Below are 12664 nucleotides of genomic sequence, written 5' to 3' on the forward strand. Positions count from 1 at the left end.
ATGTTTATATGATGTAGTTTCGACAATTAAAATCGTCGTGTAAATGTTTCAACTATAATTACGAACATAGAATAAAAAGGATACGAAATAAAATAACAATAAATCAGTCTCATCCGCTTTATTAATATTAACTCCAACGTGAAAAGTTCAGCTCCTAAAGAGTTGAGCAATGTGAACTGGACAACATACAAATTTCGCATGTGTTAAGACTATAAATATTTAAACATGAAATATAACAAAACTCCTCGTGATTATTACAGTCGCACATCGCAGACGTCCTTGCGCTGGCAGCCGGCTCCGATGTTCACTTGCATCACACTGACAGCTACGTGTTATTATCATTAACCCATGGCAGTGCACAAGCTGTTGTAATATTCAAAATTTACAGACAAAAAGTCACTACGACACAATAATTATATTTAAAACAACGTTATGTTACATCACTATGTTCGTTTCTACGCATAGATAATTATTATTTAAAAAGAAATGAATCAATCGATGTCAACTACGAAACGATCAATACATTTATCTTTAACAATATAAAGTAAGAACTTAATAATAACGAAAATCAATGATCTCCAGATTGTAGGGAATTCAAAAACATTTTAACTTTACAATCATTATCACGGGATTATCGTCCCATCTGCGTCGATGCTACCAAATATATTCTATGCGTCTGTATGCAGTCTGCAGATCTCTTATTTCAAATAATAAAATAGTTTTAACTTCCCGTTCGTTCGGATCATAGATTTGTATTTGGTATGTAACGCCATACACTGTTACCTGTCTTATGCGCTATGTAATAATCAGTTTCTTGTAAATTAAATATTATATTAATCCACCGAGTCTATGATAAAATCTTTAATAACGTCCACTGAATATTTGCATTACGTTTCTAACAATTATTATTTACACAATCTATTCATCATATTCAATACCGAATACACATTATTTATTATCATAAGAAATATACAGTTACTATAGATATATTTAAATTAATAAAACTAACGTAAAAATAAGCACATTAAATGAAATAAGTAGCACCATAGATTAAATCGTTTATGCCTTTACCAGAGATTGTGAGACAAATTATAAACATCTAGAGAATGTGCCATCAAATACTAGAAAACGAATCGATTGCACCCGCAATACTTAACGCGAGTTATCGCGTTAACATCTAAACTAAACAGGTAATAATATCAAATACGATAACCAAATTATAGTTCAACATCTAAGTAATTACACGTATCGTAAGCATTATAAAATTACCACTACTCCGAGACTACACTTGTATAATGTATAATTGAATATAAAACAGACATAGAATGATGTGATTTTATGTTACAATTAATTGTAATTTAATATATAAAATTATGACGATTGCGTTTTAATTTAATAAATTGTAATTTGCATTAGTGTGATGATCATTAAAATATAATCTCAAATATATTATAATTATTATTTTAAATAGATTATGTTTGTTATTTAAAGCAAATAAATTAAACAATATGCCGATGATTTAGTTATTGTTTTCAGTACTGCTATAAAGTTTTCAATTTGTACAGGAAGTATTATAATAACATTAATGGTTTCATGTAGAGTTTATCACGATTTCTGAATTGACGCCGATATTTAAATATTCGTATCTTGACATTATACATGGTGTAACAAATAACTCAGACAGATCATCTCGTAAAGAAATGTTTAAATTAAGTTTTACTGCATTTTTAAATCACTCATACATAATAGTATTTTTAAATTTATAATGTATCTTAAGGAAATTGTGATTGTTATATGACTTACTAGAATACATCACTTGGGTGAATCCTGCAACTTGGTCAGAGTATTCCGTTACACCCTGTATATATCGTTAAGACTATGACACAAATAATAAAATTACATAAAATTATGTCTAGGGACATGCACGGATACTTGCGTAAATGTAATATAAGTTAAATTAATGAATATACTAGAGATTCTTCACTAAAGAGGTAACAAACCAAGTTTTCCTTTGTGCAAAGTTCTTCATAAATTTTCATAAAAAAAAAAGAAAAATATATTGCTCGTCAAGGCGTTCTTCAAACGATTCGTAAGTTCGTTACCACTTTAGACATCTCCGAAACATTTAAAACAAAAGGTATTTCACGTGATTACGCAAATTTCTTAGCACTAAATAGGCGGAACTTTCGACATAGTCCTTGTTTCTCGATCGCTTCGTACGATTCGAAACATCATTACGTCCGTATAAACAAAAGTTTAGTTAAAGAGCCTTTGCATGCGTTGAAAGGGAAGGGGAGAACGAAACGTGCGTGGAAATCAACGATATACACAACATTCCCGACTTTTGGCGTCCATTTTTTAAAACGTGATAATTTGTCGGCAACGGTCGGTGTTACAATGTCGACTTTTGTTTATGCGTTGTACGGATATCCATCAACTTATCGTATGTCATCATAACTTAAAACAATATTTATACTATCATCTTTCATCGACTTTTAAGTTATGCTGCTATTCTATAGACCACCCAACGAAACATCATGACATTCCACCGTGGAGTTTCACATGCTCCGTGTATTCAACGAAAGTAATAAGAGCTTATCCAGCATAAGTATATTAAGTGACGTAAACATGTTCAGTAGATTACAGGATCATTACCACATCTATAACAATCGTGTAATTTCGTTCGTAACTGATATCTTCCGAAGTTCCTATCGCGCACCTTCATCTATACTAGCGGATGTTGGCGCATCCGTTAACGCTATCTTTCAATATCTAATATACTCTAATATATTTACAAAAGACGTACTAATGAAAATTATATCCTCTTAGGCCAAACTATTTACAATTACTCACTAAAGTATACATCGTAAACATTATCAAAATCCTTACAAAGTACGAATAGCTTTAATGAACACTCTTGTGTCGTATCTGGGGTTTATTTATAATAATAAACCTTAAAAAAAATCTGAAACAAAAAAAAGTATATATTTAACACAATATTAATAAGACATAAGTTGGTATAACAAACAATTGAAAGTTTCAAATGGAGACTTTTTTTTTATGGTATAGGTTGGCGGACGAGCATATGGGCCACCTGATGGTAAGTGGTCACCATCACCCATAGACAATGACGCTGTGAGAAATATTAACTATTCCTTACATCGTCACTGCGCCACTAACCTTGGGAACTAAGATGTTATGTCCCTTGTGCCTGTAGTTACACTGGCTCACTCACCCTTCAAACCGGAACACAACAATACTGAGTACTGTTATTTGGCGGTAGAATAACTGATGAGTGGGTGGTACCTACCCAGACGGGCTCGCACAAAGCCCTACCACTATTTTCACATTTTCCTATACTGCAAAACGGAAATATTTTGAATTTGTTACCGGTAACCAAAAAAATGATCTTTTATTGTATTTAGGCAAGGAATTAAATGAAATAAAAAACATCTATCGAAGATATTCACCTCAGTCGTGGTCGTTGTTAGACTGCTCACTCTCCGGGCGAAGTGAGTCGATACAGGCGACTATTTTGAGTGCGGGCCCGAGCTTCATGGACAGCGCCATTACGAGGTGTTCCGGTTTGATAAGCAGTAACGCCTCGCCGTCCACCTCTTGCATCAGGAATTCGTCTGCGTATCCAGCGCAACCGGGGATGTTTCGTATGAAGTCACACACTTCAGCCACCTGGAAACGTTTTTATTATTAGATATAGATTGATTACTGCTATAAACTCCAATATGTGATGATATTTTCAGTCACTTATCAAGTAGCTTGTTGTTTGCGATTCAAGTACAAGCCAGTTACTAAAACCTTTTTTGTTTGTTATAAATCGTAGACATATATATACAGGTTATAAATAAATTAAATAAAATATATATTTAATAGAAATAATCAGTAAGTTTCCCATTCCTGGAATAAGGCCTCCTCTTCCTTTAAGGAGAAGGTTTGGAACATATTCTTCCACACTGTTCCAATGCGGATCGAGCTGTAACTACAACAACAACAGCCTGTAAATTCCCACTGCTGGGCTAAAGGCCTCCTGTTCCTTTGAGGAGAAGGTTTGGAACATATTCCACCACGCTGTTCCAATGCGGGTTGGTGGAATACACATTAGGCAGAATTTCTATGAAATTTGTCACATGCAGGTTTCCTCACGATGTTTTCCTTCACCGCTGAGTACGAGATGAATTATAAAGACAAATTAAGCACATGAATCAGCGGTGCGTGCCTGGGTTTGAACCCGAAATCATCGGTTAAGATGCACGCGTTCTAACCACTGGGCCATCTCGACTCAGCTGTAACTAATGAAGTACGTATTACTCACGGTCCATTTGTTGGCATTGGGAATCTTCGCCTGAGAGTCGTCAGCCGTCGAGTCCGAGGTCTCGTTCATCGGCGTCTCGGACTTGGAGCCGGCGTTCTGGGTCGGCTCGTTCGACTCAATGCTCGAACTGATGCGTGGAAGACTCGATCCGTTATCTAACATTTGCTTCTTGCCTGTTACAAAAATATTTAACATGAAATATATAAAATACAAATCAGCCAGATGGCACAGAAGACTACGTCCTTTTTAGTTTTAAATTATTAATTGTTGTATAGCTACTAACATAGATATAAGTTTTTAAATTATTTCCTATTTACTAACAATTTTATGGATCAAATTTGTCCGCAATAATTTTTTTTTTTAATTTTTGTTTAATAAAGACAGATCTCCACCTATATCAGACATAACAATAACACTATGTTAAAATATAAGAGGAACAAAGGCGATTCGTCGCAGACGTGGTAGCACTTGTTGTTGACTACCCCACAATAATGGCGGCGTTAAACATTCCCGCCAAACAGCGATACGATGCTTCACCAGACCGACTAGCTGTCAAATTTTGTTTCCTCGTAATTTAAAGATGGCGCTGGCGATGCGCATCTAAATATATTTTAATTTTAAAATACCTGTGCGATGCTTTAACATTTACTTATGTTTTCATAAAAAATATTCCAAGAGTCCATATATAGGTTAAGTAGAATAGGTTTCCTTTAAGTTAATAAAATGACATTCAAAGTACAACTTACGCGGTGGTTCATCCGTTGAGGGAAGCTTGTTTTCCTTGTCTTGTTCTTTGTCGGAAGACCATTCCCGGAGAGGTCTGTTGACCTGTAATTTTAATTATTGTTATCGAAATGTTACATGAACTATTTTTAATACTTCATAGTAAGACATCACTTTAACTTACAGCAAATGGTTCACCGGCTTCTTGAATGACATAGCCTTCAATTACATGGGTCAGGATATTTGGTTTCACCATAGCCTTCGGTAGACCTTTATCTGAAAGCATAAATTTAATTAGTTAACATTATCACAATTAAAACTAAAATGGAAATTACATACAAAATATTATAAGGCTAAACGAATAATTATAAAAATATCTTTAAAACACACACACATATCTATGTATAGTACGACACTACTTAGATGTAGCATCGGCAAAATTCGTAAAACCGATCACATCCGAATTGAGTACGCTATCCCAAATTATCAATATTTATTTCTCGTGCGAATATGATCTTTACTCAAACGTAATAACTTGTAATATATGACCTAATATATTCGTCAATTTGACACGTGGATTAACATGCACTTGCTTTATCTGACGCGTGAATCTATAGCGACGAATAGCGTCGAATGGCGCGATAGGGAGCTATTTCTATTGGTTGTGTAAATCGGCAGTAATCGGTTTTAATTTCATTCCATTGCATTTTCCGATGCTACATCTAATTTGTGTCGTACTATATATAGCACATACCGTGAACAGCTTGTTGGTTCATATGCCTGCTTGAAGATTGCGAAGTCTTGAATAAGGCTGGCGAAGACCCAGGAGAGCTGTTCGCTGACGTCATACTTGCGGACGAGCTCGAGCATGCTATGGTCGTCACGACCTGTGTGGAAGAAATATTGATATTTCACTTTATTCATCTTACTTCATCTTCTTGTTTCAAGCGTATTTTATTCCCGAATGAGTCAGAATTTGTATGTATATATTTTTATACATAGGTATATACGGAGAAGCTATACAGAAAGCTAAAATATGTTTGTTATACAAAATAAACTGCATTAAATAAGAAAAAAAAAACGTTGTTTAGATCCAGTATAGCCTGACTGACCTAACTGACTATATGTTTGTAAACAACGGAATATATCCAATAATACGAAATGACTTTGCAAACACATTTAACACAATAAAATAACAATTTATTTACTTTTTACTTTAGAATGAATACAATCAAATAATTTGTTTAAGTATAGCACGAGTTTGTTCTCAAAATGACAATAAAACACCAAATGTATGACAAGGGCTAAGATCGAAGATTATATGTCCTGTATCTTACCTGCGGCGCGATGGATGTGGTGTGTTGCGCACTGCTGGGCACCGGGGCGGCGACCGACGACGGCGTGCTCGCTGTGGACATCGACGTGGACTCGTGGACCATCATCGAGACGCCCTCTGCCCCCTTCGCAGGACTCGACTTGGAAATCTCCGTTGGTGTGTTTGGTCCTAGAGAAATATTCCACTAAGTACTACTGACTCATTCAATCACACTCCTCGCTGGCCAAAATTTAGCCACGCGGGCAATCTCAAAGACTGATGTTTCACGTCATCTAGTCTTTGACTTGGCTAACCTGTACATCAGTTGAGGTCGCGTGTTCTCATCCTGAATGGGACCAATAATTTTGTCAAAAATATCTTCTCAGCAGCAGTTCCAAGTCGGAAAGTAGACAGTGTTACACCCACATACCTCATGGCCCAAGTAATGTCGTTGGTCGTACGTCTGTGATCGCTTTGGTCGCATCAGATCGTCGTTCCATTAGACAATGAGAGTGCGGTAATAATCAGTGCTTGAACTATAATATATCCTCCTGTCGGCTAGGCTCTATTAGGAATGGCAGAAATCGATCAGAATGACATTATTGTTTAGTAAGCCAAAATGATCTACATTCTACGAAACTCCTCTACGTTGCTATGGATGTTACACACTATCGGTTCCAAATAATACCAAGGTCATGATGAAGATCAAGAGAGTGTGGTTACCGGTAGACGTGGTAGTGGAGACGGCAGCGTCTGCTGTGACGTTGGTCGTTGAGGTGCTCGGCGTGGCGGCCGAGGCTGATTCCGTTAGCGATCCCTCCACACTCTGGTTCTGGTCTGGTTGCGAGAGTTGCTGCACTACTGCCGTCTAAGGACATTAAAATAAGACTTTAATAAACTTCAATGCGATCAAAATATATGGCACACCTCGATCAATAAAATAAAAAGACATACCATTATTTTATCATGAAAATCGATTTAAAATTAGGATAAAATCCAATTGAATTAGAAACCATTATCATACATTGAACATGACCATAATAGTGTTGCAGTTACAATAATCAATAGAACATTACTAGTGGGACTAACGTCGACAATCTCCTTTAAAATCGCATACATATTCAAGTTGTCCAATAAGCTTATGTTTTCATCACAACTTTTAAATCTTTTGATCGATAGAAATCTTTCACAATCCCAAGTGACTGCAATTATTTTTAACGGTATCGATCATTTTTGACAATGTATTCAGACTGTTTATTTTTTAACAATATATGGCTTTTATAAATCTCGTGCTTTATAGATTTGAGAGTATAATATGAAACTATAAATTGGCATCGGTTTTGGAAGTTAGATTAAGATAGTTAGACAGTATAAATCCTTGCACATCTATTAGTGCTAACAGCTCATAGGAGTGACTTACCTGTGTCATCTGTTGATTCTTGTCATCTTCGTTCTTAACGTGCGCGACGAGCGTGGCCTGAGGTTGCATCGGTAAAACTGATCCTTGGACCGGAGTGGTAATAAGTCCCATGGTACCCTAGACGAGACAAACAACGATTACACAGCTGTTTCATTTCAATATATATTAATATGAATGGGAATAAGTTAAACATTAATATATAATTTCATTTATATAATTATATCATAAAAAATAGTATAGCATATAGAAGTACCTTGTCTATTTACATATACAAGTGAGAAATGAGAAACAACTGTACTTAAAAGAAAGTTTTGAAAAAAATCACAACATATATGAGAAATTTCAGGCACTAATAGTTTTAAAGCAAAATATATAAGGTAGTTTTATTTTTCTAATAAATTTATTCTGCCACTACGATAATAATAATTATTTATTAATATATAATGTATAATATTATTTTAAAACAATCTACAATTATATAAAAATAAATGTTCACCTTACTATCGATTAGCCGTTGTAAAAATATTTTTTGAAATTTGAAAAAAGAAGAAGTTCATCAGATATGTTTTGGATGTAAGAGTTTCTTAATAAAATGCGATTACAACTATTAATGTTGACCCAATAAAAACAAAGCTTTTGGTTTGACAATATCTACAAATGTGCCTAATGATATTTTTTTGATTGGCAACATTAAATAATATAGTATATAAATATGAAGCTATATATAATATAAGCATAGCTATGTAAATATTTTTGATTCTAAATTATTTTTAGATTAGTTAAACCTTTAGATAAATTATTTTTTATTTTTATTTTTTTTCCTAATTCTAATTTTGTGGGTTTTTGTTCCATCTATAACAGCACAGTTAAAATTGCATCTCATCTGCTAGCTATACTTAATCAAGTCTTCAGATAAAAAAAATATATTATCTTTAAAGGCATCCGACGCAAGACCACTAACTTTTTCTTTTATTTGGAGAATATAATAAAAGTACTAGTAATAACTTGAGAGAGTCAAATTTACATTACAATCAAATCCAGTCGATAAAAACGTTAAATGTGAAGCTCTTTAAAGTAATCATATTTAAATAGAACATTTGCAAAGGAAAACAAAAAGCATATTAAAGAAAAACGAAATGTCAATAGAACCGCAACAAAATAATTCGTTCAGGAAACACATAAAGTAACGTCAACACAATAAGTACATGCGACATGTATCTGACAAGTTTGGTATAGTACGACATAACTTAGATGTAGCGTCGGCAAATTCAATAAAACCGATTACTACCGATTTATACAACCAATGGAAATAACTTTCTATCGCGCTATTCGACGCTATTCGTCGCTATAGATTCTCGCGTCAGTTCAGCCCGAGAAAGCAAGTGCATATAAATCGACATATCAAATAACTTATTTAACGTTTGTGTAAAGATCATATTCGTATAAGAAATAAATATTGATAATTTGGGAGAGCGTACTCAATTCGGATGTGATCGGTTTTAAGAATTTTGCCGATGCTACATCTAAGTTGTGTCGTACTATATCTGAAGTAAGCACTATGTGGCTACCTCGTGGCGCATTAACGGCGTGTCCTGCACGAGCGATGGTGGCAGCAGAGAGGCTTGTTCGAGCGCCAGCGCGGACTGCCAATCGCATCGCATCGTAATACCAATTACCATCATGAATACCATTTTACTTAGGGATACCCATTTCTGTTATCGTTGGGTTTTCACTAGCCTGGCCAATAAGTATTTACTCAATAAGTACAGATTCAGCGGCCGACGTATTAATGACATAAAAATACTCATCTATGCGGAATGTTAGGATTTAGATTTCTTTCTGTGATCGATATTTACGAGTCTTACAAAATATAATACATAATATTGTTTTTGTGTGAAAAGAAAACTAAATATATATCATATACTGTTATAAAATTGTTAACTATTGAAATAATTTATATTTGTATTATTTATTAATACAAAAATACTACACAAACCTACAACACATGTCAACGCATTTTTCTAGTATTATGAAAGCGTCAAATACAATCTGAGTTAGTATAGCAAGCAATGCAATATAGTTAAAAAATATCACAATGTGTTTGATATTGGTTAAAAACGCGTTCTAGATTTACAATCTTCAAATTAATGGTTTGGACAATTTCTCCAATACTCTACAATTTTAAGTAGTATGTTAGAAATAATTGTTATTTAAAACTTCCGAACTGTGTCATTGTATAAAGACCTTTTTGCTATATTTTTTCTATCTATATATCTTTTAGTTACAAATAGTAATCACGTCAATGTAATTAATTTTTCAAGAATAATAATTGTAGTGTTTAATTTCCTACAAAAAACGCAAATGACATTAACTACATGATATAGTATTTGCGTCGAGCCTAGAGGTGAAAAAGTCAATATCCTATATTTTCCTATTATATATAACAGTGGCAACAGTCATATTACTTAATTGAAATCATTTGCCTGTACGGTGCGCGACGTTGTCTTAAGGAAAATTTGCTTTCTAAAGCATAGTAAGACAGCAACTCTAAATATCATGACAAATTAACATTCGATCTTTGACTACTAACAAATAAGCATTTACATAAGAATATTTTAATAGATGTACTAATTTTACAAGAATATCATATATACATAGTTGTTTACATTATATTTGACGACTAAGCAACATATATAAATATACATAAGTAACATAATGTATATTATGTATGCGTCTTTGGGATGCACGCAACTATTTACATGGCTAGTTCGAAAGGCCATATTTAGTAGGAGTATCGGGTAGGGCATTAATAAACGGCAATAGAGAACGGCAAGGGTGTGTGAGTTATTAACAAAGGAGGTTTTATGAGATATACATACTGCTTGCATCTGTGTCGCATGGTTTAGTACGGGTTGTTGTACCGCCATACCAACTGAAGTTTGGACCAATCCATTTCCAACTAGAGTCTAGAAAACCAAATGAAAAATATAATTACTATTTCAACATTTTATGTTAAATAATTTGACCTTACCTAAGTATTAATGTTGGTTAAGAGAATTTTGGATATATTAAGTTTATTTTGATTTTACCTGTGGCTGTTGCTGCAATGTCTGTACTTGGGCGAGTGAAGCGGTTTGTTGATTTTGGTTCGTATTTATTTGTCCCACAAGTGTACCCGCTTGAGCCATGCTACTTAACTGTTGATAACATTAATTAATTTAACATGTGTACAATTGTATTCTTACATATTAGAAGAAAAAAATGTTATGATGAATTAAAAAAACAATCTGTTAATGTTTAATACAAAAAAGTATTGAATGAGTCAGAGCTCAGAGTGAGTATTAAATTATTATTGTTTCTGGCAACACTTACAGGATGTATTTGTTGTACCATCGATATTGTTTGCGGCATCCCCGTCATAGGCAATGCTTGCGACACGGAACCAACTGGCAGAGTGCCCTGCTGCATACCCAGCGTCATACCTACAATACAGATATATATGTAGTATGCGTATTAACAATCAAATCTATCTTATGTCTTGCATAGAATTATTGTACCTAGAAAATTACCTTGTTGCTGGTAATGTTGGACCATTTGCTGAGTTTGATGCTGTTGATGGAGTAACTGTTGTTGCTGGTGCTGTTGTTGTTGTTGTTGTTGCTGCTGCTGCTGCTATTTGAGGAAAGATGAAAATAATGAAAAATACTCGTGTTATTATTTTTAATCTTAACGAAATAAAGTCTTCAATGGATAATGGTTTGTATGTGTTGTTGTTAGTCGTAAGTACGTCAATACTCGCGTTATTATTTATTTTAGAAAATTAATCTTAACGAAATAAAGTCTTCATTGGATAATGGTTTGTGTGTGTTGTTGTTGTTAGTCGTAAGTACATCAATACTCGCGTTATTATTTATTTTAGAAAATTAATCTTAACGAAATAAAGTCATCATTGGATAATGGTTTGTATGTGTTGTTGTTAGTCGTAAGTACATCAATACTGGCGTTATTATTTATTTTAGAAAATTAATCTTAACGAAATAAAGTCTTCAATGGATAATGGTTTGTGTGTGTTGTTGTTAGTCGTAAGTACATCAATACTCGCGTTATTATTTATTTTAGAAAATTAAACATAACGAAATAAAGTCTTCATTGGATAATGGTTTGTATGTGTTGTTGTTGGTCGTAGGTACGTCAATATAAAGGTCACCTGCATAGCTTGCTGTTGCAGTATCGCCTGCTGTTGGATGCTCTTGGCGAGCGGCTGCTTGTCCGTCGTTATCTGCGTCATTTGACCGCTCGAGTTCATCACGAGCAATCTTAAGAAACGATAATAAGAATTTTTTAATATTAAATTAGCCGACATTCATATCCAACTTTTTAACAGCGATGGCCCAGTGGTTAGAACGCGTGCATCTTAACCGATGACTGTAAGTTCAAACCCAGACACGCACCACTATATATGTGTGCTTAATTTGTGTTTATAATTCATCTCGTGCTCGGCGGTGAAGGAAAACATCGTGAAACCTGCATGTGTCTAATTTCATCGATTTTTTTTTCACATGTGAACAGTGTGGTGGAATATGTTCCAAATCATCTCCTTAATAGGAGAATAAGCCTTAGCCTAGCAGTGGGAAATTTACAGGCTGTTACTTACTGTTTTTAACAGAGGACAAATTGTTTAATTAGTTGCAATGGACGTATTAAACGGCTATTGACGAATTTCGTACTAAAACTCTCGTCCAAATGTCACAAAGTTATTATACCTTCAGCTTGAAATACACACCGCAGAGACAATGTAATATTTTTCCCTATAATTTCATTTATCAGATTGATCACGCAAACCTTATCCTAGTTTGTGTAGTTAAAGTTTTCAATC

The 12664-nt window shown here is 34.2% G+C and overlaps 1 protein-coding gene across 1 annotated transcript in view; it reads right to left on the bottom strand.

Moving 5' to 3' along the window:
- Positions 1 to 103: 103 nt before the first annotated feature.
- The window catches only part of LOC124542891 (polyhomeotic-proximal chromatin protein-like), a 28917-nt gene continuing 16356 nt past the window's right edge, over positions 104 to 12664 (bottom strand). Inside the window, exons 15-28 of the mRNA XM_047120796.1 lie at positions 11996 to 12104; positions 11358 to 11460; positions 11161 to 11270; positions 10878 to 10985; positions 10668 to 10754; positions 7789 to 7905; positions 7092 to 7236; positions 6391 to 6557; positions 5808 to 5940; positions 5238 to 5329; positions 5077 to 5158; positions 4331 to 4503; positions 3471 to 3690; positions 104 to 2965 (exon numbers count right to left, since the gene is read on the bottom strand). Coding sequence (XP_046976752.1) covers positions 3472 to 3690; positions 4331 to 4503; positions 5077 to 5158; positions 5238 to 5329; positions 5808 to 5940; positions 6391 to 6557; positions 7092 to 7236; positions 7789 to 7905; positions 10668 to 10754; positions 10878 to 10985; positions 11161 to 11270; positions 11358 to 11460; positions 11996 to 12104 — 1645 coding nt within the window. The 3' untranslated portion in view covers positions 104 to 2965; position 3471. The remainder of the gene's footprint in view (positions 2966 to 3470; positions 3691 to 4330; positions 4504 to 5076; positions 5159 to 5237; positions 5330 to 5807; positions 5941 to 6390; positions 6558 to 7091; positions 7237 to 7788; positions 7906 to 10667; positions 10755 to 10877; positions 10986 to 11160; positions 11271 to 11357; positions 11461 to 11995; positions 12105 to 12664) is intronic.

This window comes from Vanessa cardui, chromosome Z (genome assembly GCF_905220365.1).
Source record: "Vanessa cardui chromosome Z, ilVanCard2.1, whole genome shotgun sequence".
NCBI classification, from domain to species: Eukaryota; Metazoa; Arthropoda; class Insecta; order Lepidoptera; family Nymphalidae; genus Vanessa; species Vanessa cardui.